Source organism: Poromitra crassiceps (assembly GCF_964638095.1).
Source record: "Poromitra crassiceps genome assembly, chromosome: 14".
NCBI lineage: Eukaryota > Metazoa > Chordata > Actinopteri > Beryciformes > Melamphaidae > Poromitra > Poromitra crassiceps.
Genome location: NC_139633.1, coordinates 28,183,451 through 28,200,071, shown reverse-complemented (window position 1 = coordinate 28,200,071; position 16,621 = coordinate 28,183,451). Strand labels below are relative to the sequence as shown.

The 16,621-nt window shown below is 43.0% G+C and overlaps 1 protein-coding gene across 1 annotated transcript in view; it reads right to left on the bottom strand.

The window, feature by feature from the left end:
* Nucleotides 1-6,199: 6,199 nt before the first annotated feature.
* ltbp1 (latent transforming growth factor beta binding protein 1) overlaps nucleotides 6,200-16,621 on the bottom strand; it is a 186,798-nt gene continuing 176,376 nt past the window's right edge. Inside the window, exons 28-31 of the mRNA XM_083650710.1 lie at nucleotides 15,919-16,098; nucleotides 13,530-13,664; nucleotides 10,181-10,330; nucleotides 6,200-6,949 (exon numbers count right to left, since the gene is read on the bottom strand). Of these exons, the coding sequence (XP_083506836.1) occupies nucleotides 6,780-6,949; nucleotides 10,181-10,330; nucleotides 13,530-13,664; nucleotides 15,919-16,098 (635 nt within the window). The 3' untranslated portion in view covers nucleotides 6,200-6,779. The remainder of the gene's footprint in view (nucleotides 6,950-10,180; nucleotides 10,331-13,529; nucleotides 13,665-15,918; nucleotides 16,099-16,621) is intronic.

The window sequence follows — 16,621 nt, the reverse complement described above, 5'->3', positions numbered from 1 at the left end:
GGGTCCGCGGCACTTTGCCAGGGGGTCCACGAAAAGTTTTCAGGAAAAAAAAAAAAAAAAAATGTGTGCATAAGCTTCATAGTTCAACGAAAATATTGTATGCTTCAAATCTAAAATGGTTCATGGATTACATTCTAATCTAACAAACCTATCAATTTAAAAGTCAAGTACGTTACCGTGGAAACAATTAAGCTTAGCCCAAAATCACTAATCAGAATGAGGGGGTCCCCGGTATACTTTCTATCTTGTAAGGGGTCCTTGGCTGAAAAACATTTGAGAACCTCTGCTCTAAACAACTCCCTGACTACTGACTACTGTCCCCACCTATTTCAAACAGGCAATGGTTTGACCTCTACTGAAACAAGTGCAGCTCAGCAGTCTCATCAATAGTAGTCTCTCCCCAGAGGGGGGGGACAATTGGATGACTGACAGGTCGTAGCACCATTGAGAAAGTGATTCATTTTCGAAAGTCAACAGAGTCAGGTGGGGTGGGCGCACCTGATCGCTAAAGTCATCACTGATTGGAGGATTCATCAGACCAATGAGGTCTAATGTTTGGCATGTTTGGCAATGAGACTACATCAATAGTCAAAAGACAAAGCAATACGCGGGGGGGGGGGGGGTGATAAAGTCCTTGTTTGTGGGGGCTGTTGGGTATCCTTATATAGGCAGATGGCAGTTGGGGAGGAGCTGTCCCTGTAGCGAGAGGTTCTGGTTCTGCCATACCGTCCTCAGCCTCCTGACAGAGGGAGTGCCTCAAAGAGTTTATGACCTGGGTAGGAGGGGTCCCAGACCGCTTCAGCATCCTGGCAGTGTGCAGATCCTGAAGGAATGGCAGGCTGCATCCGACCACTTTTTCACCACGGCGAAGATGCGCTGCAGTCTGGAGATTTCCTTGAGGACAGCAGCAGCATACCAGATGGTGATGGAGGAGGTGAGGATGGACTTGACGGAGGAGGTTTAGAAAAGTGCCACCGCTGCCTTTGGCACCTTGAACTTCAGCCGCCGAAGAAAGTCCATCGTCTGTTGTGCCTTCTTGGTTAGCGCTCTGATGTTCAGCTCCCATTTCAGGTCCCAGCTGATGATGGAACCCAGGAAGTGAAAGGACTCCACAGTGTTGACTGGGGAGTCACCCAGGGTGATGGGGGAAGGTGGGGCTGTGTTCTTCCTGTAGTCCACAACCATCCCCACTGTGTTTTGAGCATTGAGCTCCAGGTTGTTTTGACTGCACCAAGACATCGGGTGGTCGATCTCCCACCTGTTCAGTCCTGACTGACCCTGACTCTTAAGAACATCTCTAATTTAAGGTCCTTTCAATCCTTTGCACACCTTGAGAAGGTTACCCATGTTTTATTCCAACACTTATTACTATCCCATTTGCAGGTGGATTAAATGCAGCTTTAAAGCTTCTAACAAACTCACAACGTGACAAAGGTGCTCTTATTTTCGCCTCTGTTCACTGGCTACCTGTTAGTTTTAGAATTTAAGATTTTACTGAGAACCTTTAAGGCTTGATTTGGATGATGTCCTCTTTCATTCCTCTTGATTCATGATTTAATTGTCATTTTACAAGCATTGATTCTATATTCTATGGACCAGGACCCCCCCCCCCCCCCCCCAATCTTAATTTAAAACTGTGTTCAGGTGTTTAATTGCCTTTTGTGCCTTTTTTATGCTATTTCTGCTATCGTTTGTCTTCTATTTATTATCTAAAGCTCTTTGTAATGTTATTTTGAAAACTGCTATACATGTTTATAATAATAATAATAATAATATTTTTTATTATTATTATTATTATTATTATTATTATTATTATTATTATTATTATTATAATTATTATTATTATTATTATTATTATTATTATTATTATTATTATTATTATTAAATGAGCCCTATAAATGAGCCCCTAAAGCTATGGGGTACTCCTTGAAAAAAACATTTCACATGTACCTAAAATGACACAATTAGGCATAAAGGTATTATACTGTGGGTGCCTAATTGAACTACACTATATGACTCTACACAAATCTGATCGACAACAAATTTTGAATGAAAGGTGCATTCCAAACCCTTGTAGTAGGCCATTAGTAGTCCTGCAATATCCATTTTAGAACAAAATATTGGCCTGAATTGCTTTCTCAACAACAATAATCTCAAACGTATCCCATCAAATGTCCCCACTTTTGATCAAAGGTCTTTAGAATAGCCAACAACCACTAATAATCCAACATGAGTTTAGATATCATGCCAGGAATCATTTGGTATGACACTATTACAAGTCAGTGATGTACTGTAGCGCTAAATAAAAAGGTGACCTCCAGTCAGTGTTCAACACAAGGCAGAGAACCACCAATATCAGCAAAAATCGAATATATTTTCAGAAAAGGAGGTATATTTTCTTTTCCTTCCTTCCTATTCTCATAACACTATATTATAAATGTACCTAATAAACACACAGCAAGATGAAAAGGTGGTCAAATCTATTCAAAATATGAATCTACATCCTTGATTAGAGTACATGATTTTTTAATTTTGCAACCAAACTTGATAGGTTATATGCCTTTTACTGTACCTTTTTCATTGGCTGTGTACTCGTCTTGAAGGTTCCCCCGTTAGCACTGGCGGCTGTGGTCGTGCTGTTAGAGACTCTGCTGGAGTTTGTATTGTGAGCCGCGCCAGCTGAGCCAACCTCAATCTGTGCTGAGAAAGGCCACACAGAAACACACTGTGAAGAGAGAGAGAGACAGAGAGAGAGAGAGGGGGAGAGGAGGGAGAGAACATGTGATTACAGTTTTCAGTGCATGTCCCTCTCTCTCCAAGTCTCTCTCCCCCTCTCTCTCTCTCTCTGTGTCCACTGTCTATTTGAACTCTCATGATGTCTTCCAGGTTTGGCTCTGTTTCTCTCATGATTGAACGTGCTCGTCAGTATTGTTCTCACTCTTGTTCTCACAGCTCTGTCTGAAAAGCTCATATTATGGTTGGAGCTCTGCAATGGGAAAAAGTTAGAACCTGCTGTGAAGAAACTAGCTGAGATGCTACTGCTGTCAGATAGGCTACAGGTGCTATAATAATGACCTACCTGACCTGTAGCTCCTGGCACAAAAACTCCCTATGATTATATAACATGCATCTATATTAGCTACTATCTTAAATAGTATTTAAGATCGTCTCTTCGCCCTGGCTGGACTGCACCAGCGGAGCCAGCCCTATAAACACGAATGTCGCCGAGTGACGTCTCAGCTGGAGGCACACACACCATCATCTCCTATCTCCTATATTCAACGGACTTAGTTGGCAAGAAGAAGCAATCGAGCCGCATTAAAAACGCCTTGACGAAACAAAACAGCTTGGTGCGCCTGCCTGCGGGGGCAGCAGAGCGCTTAGGAGCAGAGCTGCCTGTGCGACCGGGTTATAAAAGGCTAATATCAGCTTTTCATTCGTGTTCAACAACAAAAAACAAGACAAATGCGATATAAGATGAGAGCCCCGAACAACCTAGACCTTGTTGCCGATGCTTTGGAGTTGCTCACAGATCTTGATGATGTCAGCACATGCCTTCTCTCCCTCACTCTCTCCCTAATGTCTCCCTCTTCCCCCCCCCCCACCCTCTCTCTGCACTGCCCCTCTTTCCCCCCTCTCTCTGCACTGCCCCCCCCACCCTCTCTCTGCACTGCCCCATTTCCCATTGTTCCCTCTCTTGTTGCACTGATCCATGCAGCCCTGAAGGCCGAGACAGAGACAGACATGACAACATGCCCTTTGTGAGGAACGGCTCTGCATGATCACATACCTTTTGTACTTTTTTTTTTTTTTTTTTTTACTTCATATTTTTGATCCCAGAAAAGGCCTGGTGGTTAGCGGTGGAACTGTTTTTTTTTATCCAGGTTGTTCATGAAGGGTAGATTAGATGAGATGTTATTGACCCCTGTGGGGGAACTGGATCATTGCAACAGTAAACAGCAAAGAAAATTATGATAATAAGAATACAGAAAAGGGGGAGGGGGGGAGGGGGAGGGGGAGGCAAACTTCTATATGGGAAACAAAGTGCATACCAGCATTATTAGGTCATGCAAAATAACTGGTAGATCTTACGATGGGGGAAAAATACTGTATGGAATATATTCAGTATGAAATAAGTGAAAAAGTATCAAAAAGAATGAACATATAGCAGTACACATTATAATAAAACAGGAATTCATTCAGAAAAAGAAACAATGCATGTAATGTAAGTATGTTTACAGCATGTAATACTGTAGGCTACATGATAAGATAAGATGATCAGTGTGTATGTAGGTGAGTAGAGTAGTGCAGTGTAAAAGCTATACACCTTGCAATACTCATTTTACAGATACATGTAGCCTACAGAATGACAATTTGAATATGAGCTTTAATAGTTGTTCACCTTGTACCAAATGTAGCAAATGTCTGTTGCATTTTGTTTTGTGTGATAACATGAGGATTTTTGTTTTTGTTTTTTGTTTGCGTCAGTTGGTAGAGTCCCTGGTGCTCTTGTTCAGTCTCTGGCACCGGGTCTTTCCCACAGGGATACATGGGGATGGGGATTGTAAAGGGGGGGGGGGGGGGTAGACTAACAAAACAGCTATACCAGCAGAGAATTCCCTCAGTTCAGTCAACTGGAAAGGGGGGACGGGTCTTCCGGATCACTACTGACCCATTGAACCATTGTCACAAGTGATAATGTAATAATTGTGATACCGAGGTATCTCTGTGGTCATTAACGATCCCATCTGCACTCTTCACAAGAGTAGGGGTGTAACCCCGGTAGCCTAGGTAAACCCAGCCCCCACGTGACCTGCTCTCTCAGTTCCCAGTCACTAGCATAGTGACTGAGAACAGGTCTGAGAGCAGGTCACGTGGGGGATGGGTTTACCCAGGCTATAACCCCGGTGCCCTGGCTAAATTCCCACACAGGCCTTCCTTCAATCATGGCCACCTAATCATCCCTCGTTACTTAATTGGCACACTCATGGTGATAGCTGATGTGTGGTGAGCGTTCTGGTGCAAACTGGCTCCACCCAGGTGGAGTTAACTGGCTCCACCCAGGAGGAGTGGAGTTCCTTCCGCCCCTCCCCCTCGATGCTTCACTTCAGGTGTGCTTACCCTGCCCTCCACTACAGCTTTAGACTTTCAATTACTGTAGTAAAAATGGACAGGCCAGTCAGTATAAATATCACAATTTGTGATTTATTACCAAGGGGTTTAATATACATGTAATATGAATATTCATACAAGAGCTATTTATTCATGTACAAATTACAAATACATCAGCTGTTTTCTCCACTCTTCTGTTTAAATGTACAAAAGTTTTTCTCCCACCGCTGTTCCATAGCAGCTTTGCAACCTGGCAAGACTTTGCAGTAAAATGCAGATACAAGAGAAAGTATGAAAAATAAACATGAAGCAACACTTCATTTCATTCATCTGAAGAAACAAAAAACAAATACAGCATCTAAAGGAGGAACTGAAGGGAGGGGAATATGACTGCTCCACAGGGCAGGCAAGGAAGATGGGGGGAAAAAGAGAAACGGAGAAACCAAGACAGATCTAAAAGAAAAACAAAGAAAAACAAAACCTGCCAATGTCCAATGTCCCAGACACAGAGAAGTAGTTTCATGTTTGCATTTGATCATCATTACAAAATAAAACAAAACAAAAAAAGCCACCCAAAAGCTTATTCCAAAGACTTGACATGAACTTTAGTACAGTCAAATGTGCATAACTGCAAGTTGTGGTGAAGCCGCGGCGCAGAAACAAGCTTCCGTTAACGGCAGACAGAGGGCGCTGGTGATGATGCAGGAAGAGAGGGAACAGAGAGCTGGCTTCTTCACAGAATTAAATATCGACACTCATTTTGACCGGGTAGAAAATAAAACTTGATCCCCCAGTAACAGTCCATAGGGTTTGTCGTTTGTGTCGCGGGGGCGAAAACACCCCCCGCAACCCCCCCTCCCCCCTCCTTTTTTTAACGCGCATAAAACTCCTTTTAAAACAAAAATAAAAGAAATAAACTTACAAAAGGAACAAGACAAAAACATACATTTTATACAATGCTGCGTTTCTCCTCCCCACATAGGCACCACATAGTAGATTAAGTTGAATCTTCATCTCAAGTAAATTACTTTTTTGTTCGTTTCATTTAGTGTGTATTTTATACAGTGCAGATTATATGGGCTTGGATTAAATATGTGTGTGTGTGTGTGTGTGTGTGTGTGTGTGTGTGTGTGTGTGTGTGTGTGTGTGCGTGCGTGCGTGTGTGTGCGTGCGTGTGCGTGTGTGTGCGTGTGTGTGTGTGTGTGTGTGTGTGTGTGTGTGTGTTGTATTTCTATACTTTTAAGGACGAATAATGTCCTCATATAATGACATTTTGGTCGGTCCCCACTTCTTTAAAGGGTTAGTTTAGTTTACGGATTTGGGTCTAGGATTAAGTTTAGAATTAGGACTGGGTTGTTAGGGTAAAATAAGGGTTAAGGCTAAAGTTAGTTCAGGATTAAGATTCTTTCAGGTTAAGATTAGAATTAGAATTAGGACTAGGTTAAAATAAGGGTTACAGTTAAAGTTAATTCAGGATTAGGATTTGGGTTTAGGGTTCAATTTAGAATTGGGGTTAAATTCAGATTACGGGTTATTAGACATAGCACTGGTGAGGGTAGTTAGGGTTTTGGATTCAGGGAATGAATGTAATCAGTGGAAGGTCCTCACAAGTATAGCAAAAGACACATCTGTGTGCGAGTGTGTGTTTAGTGTTCCTCCGTCCGTGCTCAGGGCGCGTGCGCGTGTGTCGCTGACGCTGCCTTCACACAGTAGTTGGGTCTTTGGGAGGTGGTGAAGCCCGGCAGACACACACACTGGTAGGAGCCCGCGGTGTTGATGCACTTGGCGTTTTTACACAGCGACATCCGACTGTTGAGCTCTGAACACTCATTCACATCTGGAGGCAGAGGAAGAAAGAGCAACGGTTAAACAATGTCATGTGATATAAGTAGTTTATAAAGACTGTAAACGGAGCCTACTACAATGTATTTCATTATTTACTGAACTCTTATGTAACTATGTATGTTTATTATGTATTATGCATTATGATTATATACCTGTATTTTCATGTACTGGTCAGACTTTCTCTACCTTTTTTCTGTCTCCATAACATATTTTCTTCTATATTTCTGTATTTGTGTTGTAATACAAAATCACATAAGTAACAACACAAAATCACATAAAAATGACGTTTAAAAAGCCCATCAACACACACGTTTTCATAATTCTGCGGTTGAAAAGTAATCAATATTTTTTTGCGTGTGCCTCCAACACTGATGAGTGCCATAAACATTTTCAGAGGTGAAGTGCACATTTATCCACGTACATAAACCTACACAAAACACAGCACATCCTCATAAAAGTGCCTCACTGTGCAGTTCGGGGCTTGTGTGAACAAAGGAAAAGATATCGTGACCTACTAGTGGAGAACGTAATTATTGGACAACCAAAACAAAACGGCTCCCTGAATAAGAGCACCCTCGATAACACCAAACAGTTTGGTCTATAGCCACTGCATCGCTCCGCAGAGGACTGTTGAGTTGAGGCTGCTCGCGTTTCCCACAGCAACCAACCTGTCAAGCCCAGGAACAGTTAAAGGTCCAGTCTGTGGTGTCTTGTTAGTGAAGAGCTTAGTGGCAGCGCTGACCTTGAAGCTACATAAACGTCTATTATTTCGTATTTGATATTATTACTATATTATACTTGTGGAACCTTTACACTAAGCTAGCCTATTGGAAGATTCATTTCTAGTTCACCTAATAAGGTAAGTTGTGTCATTTTACAACATTGGATTGGTTTAGTTTTGGTTTTACATATTGTTTGTTAATTAAGTAAGTGGGCGTAGTCCTTTCTGGAATGTTAGCGCTAGCAGGCCTTGCTAACTATGTTAGCAGTAACATTAATTGTTCAATTGTAGTAATTCGATTTGATTTGCCATTATAATATTTTCATTGCTCACGGTCGCTGAGCTCGATTTCACTTGTTTTCTGGACTTTTGAAATGTGTTATGTGCCAAATACACATCATTTGCATAGGCTACATTCAACTGAGACCACCGAAGCAACTGACAGTAGCAGGCTGGTAGCAGGGCACAGCTGCCAAGGTGGCCCTCGGGATCTCAGGGCGTCACACGGCCAGTGGGAGGAGGCGGGGCAACGGCGACCATGGCCTCCGTGAAATTCCCACCCTGACAGATAAGCTCTTTCACTTTCAAGAACGGTGGAAATGGAACACAACTCTTCAGATCATTCTGCAAACAACGACCTTAAGCCCAAACAGTAGCCTACGGACTGACATGGCATTAAACCATTGATACCTGATGCAGCATTTGCGTGTACATCCCTCATTTGTGTGTGTATCCCTTTGAGACCGCGAACCGCGTGATGCGGTTCGCGGTCTTAAAGGGATGCACACACAAATGCTGCATCAGGTATCAATGGGTTAACACTGCCAGGATCAGGGGCATCCATTCCCACTGGGTACTTGTAATACTAAATAGTATGTACAGTACTTGTGGTTATAGGCACACACTTCTCCTTCTTTCTCTGCCTTAAAACGATATTTACCTCAGTCCCAGGACAATCAATTTAGGTGGATATAGGATTCAAACCTGCCCCAAGATAAACTACACAGTTCGGGCAGACGGTGGCACTATAACAAGCAACTTCAATCAAGTTGTTTGTCTCTTGGATTCCTTCCGCTCAACGCAAATCCATTGCACATAATAGTAGTGGTTTTCATTTCAGCCTGGTCAGTTTTGTACCATTTTGAATTTTATGCAAAACCTTTTTGGGGGTATTTCTCTCGCTGTGAATGGTGAAACACAAACAAATTGGACGGGCGAAGATCCATAAACGGTTAGCGAGGCGTAATTCCTTAATGCTTGATGCAAAAGCAATCAGGCCCAGAAGTGTGTCAGACCAACTCTTATGTCACTTATTCAACTCTCTTTGAATAACAATCACACCGCTTCTAATCTCATTTCTTATCAAATGGGGGAAAGTAAAAACTACTTTATCAACTGATTATAAACTTTTCATTTCATTCTGCTGGAGAGAGACCTACATACAAAGGCTTCCATTGACAACCTCTAGTCCAGTCGTTCTCAATGTGGACCACCAGGAGTCCTTGAGGAGGTGACAGGTGGTCCCCAGCAAATTGAAGAATTGTTACATTTCACCATGATTTAATTTACAAGACGTTAAAGCAGCTACGAGCAACTTTTTCGATTGTTATTAAACAGTATAATTACAATATTGATGCATCACATCTTACCTATAATAGTAGCTGAGACCAAAGCCGTGTCAATCGGAGATTGCTCCCTTAGGTGATTATTAAGTCTGTGTCTGTCTAAACTCGCGTCAACAGGGGGCTCTCTCTCTCTCTCTCCTACGGCCGGCCCGGCTACACCCGGAAGTGAAACGCGGAAGTGAAACCCGGAAGTGAAACGCAGCTGCCTGCCTACGCCGTTTGCGCTGCCTAGCAACATAACATAGACAATGTGAACGCCACGCATACTCTCGGGAACATCTCTCGTTATATTCTAACAGGTTTTTTGGAAGTTATTTTGTGGTTATGGCCGAAGTGGCTGCTGCAAACCATTTCATTTCACTTCCTGATCTGCCCTGGCCACATAGAGACTAACACTGGCCGATTCACTCGGGGTTCAAGCGAGACTACTCTGCGTTGGTCTCGTCGACTATTAGAGGTAAGATGTGATGCATTGATATTAAATTTATACTGTTTAATAACAATTGAAAAAGTTGCTCGTAGCTGCTTTAACACAGTTAGAGAATGAAGAATAATTACTATTTTGGTCATAGTTTCACTGTTATCTCTCTACCTATAATACATGGATTCCTGGACAAAATCATCTGTAACAAATACATTTTTGAGGGACAAAATCTCAACACATGGGCGGTCCATGGCCCCATATACTGAATTAGGTATCCTTGACATGAAAAAGGTTCAGAATCACTGCTCTAGCCTATGCTATAGCTCTTCTCTTCTTCATCGGTTATTTTTCTGCTTTTCTTGTTTTTTTTTTACAAACCTTGTTACTTTAGCAAGCCTCTTTCACATTAGATTGTCTTGCTTCGGTTCGGACTATTCGGAGCTGTGCTCTTACCAGTGCAGACCATGCGGGACATGTCCAGGGTGTATCCGTCAAAACAGTCGCAGGTGTAACCCTCCTGCACCCGAACGCACCGGCCGTTCTCACAGCCGTTCAGTATCCCGCACTCTTCCGCTCGCAAACCCTCAAAGGCCTCGTATGGGTCTGCGGGGACAAAAAAAAAAAGAGTGTGCTCCTTTATCTGAGACATTACGGTAGTTACCATCAACAAACCAGACCAGCGCTGAGAAGATTAGTAGCAAAGACGATGGGACTGAAGCAAGACGGCCCAACTTCACCTCACTCCCACTGAGAGTAGACATGGCTATACTACAAGACAGGCAGTGGATGCTCAATTCACTCTACCTCTACCAAAAACCAATGCTCTGAAAAGAACGGTAATGTATAGAGCAGTTGCGTATTGGAATAATCTACCTAGTAATATAACGGTGGCAAGTAACACATTTTTGTTTAAGAAAAAGTTAAAACATGCAGTGATGAATAATGTGATAACTTTGGGTTATTAATTATTGTACACACATGTTGAATTGTATTGTATTGTACTGCAATATGCTATGTTATATTATATAACACTACACTGTACTAATTCATGAACTTCTAAAAATGTTTGATTTGTAACAGAGTGAGGTGATTCACTCTCTTTTTGTCTTTATTGTTATAATTATCAGCAATGTTACTGTATTATGTTTTTTTATGTTATGCGTTTGGACCCCAGGAAGAGTAGTCTCACCTTGGTGCAGACTAATGGGGATCCACAATAAACAATAAACAATAACCTTCCTGTCATTTTGTCACGTGGGCTTTGCCCCATGGTTTTCCACGGACACGCCCACTTAGGAGACTTTTGGGCAGGTTTGAGTCAATGGTTGACCGCGCCCATTTAGGAGACTTGCTGCTATCATTTGTTAGAATTGGCGGAGCCTGCGGTGACCCATCTATAGTAATATAATATCTGTTAGTGGCCTCTGTTGGCTTGTAAACTGCATTTTACGTTGTGGCCACTGGGTCGGATTTGGCGGGAAATCTGCCGGGCTACTTTACTGCAGAAAAGGGACATTGCTTTATGGCACAAAACATAAAGAGGGTGCTGCTTTCTAAGCGCAAACACAGCTAAAGCGTTCAGAGTTTCTGGCAACAGCAGATGGTGGTAGGAGTGAAAGACATGTTTCTCCTCTTCACTAAAAGACAGGGAGGGGTTACAAGAAGCAATAGGACTTATGGGAAATGTGGAGAAACAAACACTATAATAATAATAATAATAATAATAATAATGATTGGATTTATATAGCGCCTTTCCAAGTGCTCAAAGCGCTTCACAGAATCATTATTCGTTCACACCATTCGTACCGGTTCGTACACCATTCGTACCTAGTAGGGGTGGGAGAAAAAATCGATTCACCTAAGTATCGCGATTTTTAATGTCACGATTTTTTGGATCGATCTTTTATTCCAGAATCGATAATCGCAAATTAAATTTTTTTTTTTTTTTTTTTTTTTTTTTTTTTTTTTTTTGGTGCTTGCAGTCAGGCCACTCACTGAACAGCAGGCTAGGCGCCGCCTACTGGTTTACTAGTGGTTTTATTACTTTATTAGTTAGTCTGAAGTAATAATTACACTTCAGGGTTAAAGTGGGTGCATCTCATTGTAAAATTGGACTTCAAACGGCCCAAATCTGGCTTCAAACGGCCCAAATTTCACGCGCGTTGGCCCATATCGGCCTGGCCTGCTTGGTATCTAATGCCCGGCCTGAATTATGATCCCAGTCCGCCCCTGTTTTTAACTATATCGCCCAGCCCTACTCATGATATATAATATACAGTCTCTAGTGTATGATTCAACTTTTCCCATGTTCTAATCTAGTGTAAAAAAGCAAACAAACTGAAAAAATAAAAGAAAAAAATAAACAAAAATCGCAATAAATCGTAATATCGAATCGCAATAATCGTAGAATCGCAATAATCGTGAATCGCAATATATATCGAATCGGCACCAAAGTATCGTGATAGTATCGAATCGGGAGATAAGTGAATCGGCACAGCCCTAGTACCTAGCATTAACAATACCACTGGTGTGAGATAAAGACTACCAAATGTCTCCAACATGGTCTTATTTGTTTACAGTCACTACAGTACACCATGGTATCACAAGGAATATGACTATAATGGATACATTGATGTTTAGAAACTCTTCGTGTAGCAATGAATACAATATTTTAAAAAGTAAAACTTACTTCTATCATAAAATAACCACTTCAAAAGTAAAATCTGCATTCAAAATGTGGATAGAGTGGAAACACAGATGCGTCTGATGCCTACTGTCGTATGGCTGAGGAGCGCTGCTTTACCTCGAGTCAGCTGCAAGTAATGTAGTTATTTGAACAGTCACAAGATGGCAGCAAAGCACTGTCACTAGTATCCAAATCAACTGGCGTCATGTGGGCGGTTACATACACCCTCATCATCTTCACTGTCTGTCCTACATGTACCCAATCTACATTTGGAAAGGAAGGGAGAACTTGACTTGGGAACAGACTTGAGAGGTGGCCAGTACTAAGGTTTGCTAGTACAATGCAAATACCTGTTTTAGGCAACACTTCATTTCTGTGTTTGTTGTGTTTGTTTGTTTTTCCCTTGTTATTAGGGGCCGTGCAGCTCTGCTGCCGGTTACTACTTGTATTTGCCATTATTATTCCGCTTCCCATGTATGAAAATAAAGCAAACTTTATACATAGGTCCAGTCCCATGCCAAACTTCCTCAACGCAAATTTGTATATCTTTTGATATACCAATTCCTGTTTCCCGTTTTTCTGTCCACCTTGTTTCTTTTTGTTCCTCCTTGTGGATAAGTGTGCTATATAAATAAAGTATGTTATATTCATTATTGGGGAATAATATAGTAATATTGAGACCCTACCATCCGATACATGTAAGTAACTTCTTTCTAGGCCTACGCTCTTTGTAGAGTTGTTACCAGTAACAAAAGTTTCGCCGATTTCTATTCTACTTCTCAGGTTTCAGTGCTGTTCCTCTGGTAGTAAATGGCCTAAATGGTAAATGGCCTGCATTTATATAGCGCTTTTATCCAAAGCGCTTTACAGTCAGTAGGTACATTCACCCATTCATACACCGATGGCGGCAGGTTACCACGCAGGGTGCTGGCACACCAACGGGAGCAATTTGGGGTTCAGTGTCTTGCCCAAGGACACTTCGACACGCAGACTGGAGGAGCCGGGAATCAAACCACCGACCTCTTTTATCCAAAGCGATTAGTGGACGACCCGCTCTACCTCCTGAGCTACAGCCGCCCCATTAGTGTAAAGGTTACATCAGACATCAATACTCACTCTCCTCGTCCTCGTCCTCATAAGGCAGGAAGTCCGGGCTCACTTCGTATTCGTGGACCGGGCCGGCGACCAGGGCGTCGCGGCCGTACGGGCGGCCACCACCCATAGGCAGGTTACACATGGAGGCATAGTCCTCTGGGAAAAGAGCCAGGGGGGAAGACAGCACGTGTACATTGAAAAACAAATGCAAAATAGAAGAAAAAAATAAGGGGGGATAAAAGCAGTAACACTTTCTATGAATGTCATGTCTATAATGCATTATGAGCATAATATTCATAACACATAATGCATTTATAAGGATTTATAAAAAATCATTTTTTATACCTCTGTGAACTCATGTGCGTTACAGTATCATAACCTTATTGTGCCGTCACTTTACTTAAAGCTCACAAAGTCGTGCTACAGTCTGTGCTTGATGTTTGTTATGATACATTATGTCCACCGCTTATACTTTATAAACCTTTTCATAAGTTGTCATGCATGGTTATAAACATTTGTACAGAGTTTTACAAAGCTAACTGTACTACTGTACTTCACACTGCCAACACAAGCACACAAATCTTCAGAAAACATCAGAAATGAGATCTGAAATCTTTTCTACTTTACATTCCATTTTTCTTTGCTAATATCCTGCTATTATTTGCCGAGCTGCAATGATGCAATTTCCCCCCGGGGATCGTTAACGTTTCGTCTGATCGTAGAAAGGGAGGAGGAGAGCAAGAGCAAGAAATGCAATTAATATCAACGGGGAGACAGTGGAAGACCTTGGAACAGAGATGTAATGGTCTTCTCACTGGAGGAAAAAGAGGTATCGCCACAGCAAAGTACACAGCTGCCATTTGTCTTATCTGTTTATGGTTTTGCTCTGACATTCATGCTGTTTATTGGAGGCTTTATGAATGGCATTGACACGTGTGGAGGGCTCAATATGCAGCAGCAGCACCAAGGCAAATGTCAGTGGTTTCCAGGGACATTGGAAGTAATTACACTGCCATCATTGCCACGTCTTTTAGCAAACAGGGGATTTAAGGAAGTGAATACACACAGGTGGTGGTGGTGGCTTAGCAACCGGCTTCCCCTCTCAATTAACATTTTGGCATGCACACACACACATGCGCGCACGCACACACACACACACACACACACACGTACACGTGCATGCACACACACACGCACACAGACGTACACGTGCATGCATGCACGTGCGCACGCACACGCACACACACACACACACACACACTCTCTCTCTGTCCATTGGCAACTGACGTCCCACTTTAATCTGATCCACCTGCACTCCCAAACCCACTGGCATACCTCATCAGGAGTGTGCGTGTAAATGAGTGTACATGTGTATGTTGGGAAAGGGATATAGAGTGAACCAGGTTCTAACAATGTAAGGCCAGCACTATCCTAAAGAACCAGTACCTTGTCCTGTAAGATCTGACCCAACCTCTAAGATTACAGCATGAATGTATAAGCTTACAATGGAGACCCAGGAATTAGACAGTGTAGCGTAGCTGTATGTTAGCTTTACATAGACTTCCAGTGATATATGCCAATATTTTTGAAGATTCGCCTATTTGTCATATTGCCGTAAGTGCGTGTGTTGTAGGGGAGTGCGCTTAGGGGGACCTGATGGAGTGCAGTGCCGAAGTGCGTGCATTTCGGCATAGCGCCACCTACTGGCAAACACAATAAGCGATTTATCTCGAGAACCGTTTGTCCGATCGACTTCAAACTTGGGGAGTGTGCTTAGGGGGACCTGATGGAATGCAGTGACAAATTTCATGTCATTCGGCATAGCGCCACCTACTGGCAAACACACACACAAAAAAACGGTTTATCTGCACAACCATTCGTCGGATCGACTTCAAACTCGGGGATTGTGCTTAGGGGGACCTGACGGAGTTCCGTGCCAAATGTCCTGCTATTCGGCATAGCGCCACCTACTGGCAAACACAAAAACTGGTTTATCTCGAGAACCATTCGTCGCCGGTAAAAGTGCTTGCCTACCACCCGCGGAGACCCGGGTTCAATTCCCAGCTGCTTGGTCAGAAGTTCCTACAGACACAACCGGCCGTGTCTGCAGATGGGAAGCCACTGGGGGGTATGAGTCCTGGTCGCTGCACTAGCACCTCCTGTGGGGCGCCTGTTCAGGGTGGAGGGGAACTGGGGGGGAAAGCGTGATCCTCCCACACGCTGCACCCTACCAGTGAAACGCCTCGCTGTCAGATGAAAAGTAGCGTCTACCGACTGCACATGTATCGGAGGAAGCATGCGAGTCTACAACTCAGAGAGGGTGGAGCAACGCCCGGGAGAGCGGGGGGAAGTACAGCTGTGTGTGTGTGTGTGTGTGTGTGTGTGTGTGTGTGTGTGGCACGGTGTGTACCGGTGTTTGTGGGTGGACACAGGGCACAGTCCATGCCCCAGGCCTCTCCATACAGACAGCAGCACTCTGTGTACGTGGTCTTCCTGTTGTTGGGGCCCAGCGGCCGAGTGCAGGTCGCACTGTCCGTCACCGTCTGCCAGCAGATACCCTGGTAGTCTGTCTGCTCTGCCTCATGGAGGTCTGCACACACACGCGCACACACACGCACACACACACGCGCACACACACACACACACACACACACACACAAACGCACACAGATACATACAGAGTTTCACATCATAAGCTCCGTTTTCATCCAAGTGTCAAGCGAATTTTATGCCAACCTTTGAAATGTTACAAAATAAAAATGTGGATTAAGTGCATTTCCCCTAGAAGTGAATCAATTGAATGAATCAAAACTTCATTAGTATTCATTAGTATTGGGCAAGTCATAATTCTTTGCTTTTAGCTAATGTTGACGATACTTTAACGTTTAACGTTTGTTGTTGGAGGCGATAATTAACGCACAGGACAGCATTATACTGTGTGCGGCGGACATTTCCTTCCGTTAGTGAATTCCCCCTCGTAACTTTGAGACTGAAGAAAAAGCTGTTTATGTGGATATTTGTGTGTGTGTGTGTGTGTGTGTGTGTGTGTGTGTGTGTGTGTGTGAGTGAGTGAGGGAATGCTTGCTGGACATGCATGCTGTTTTGTGTGTAAA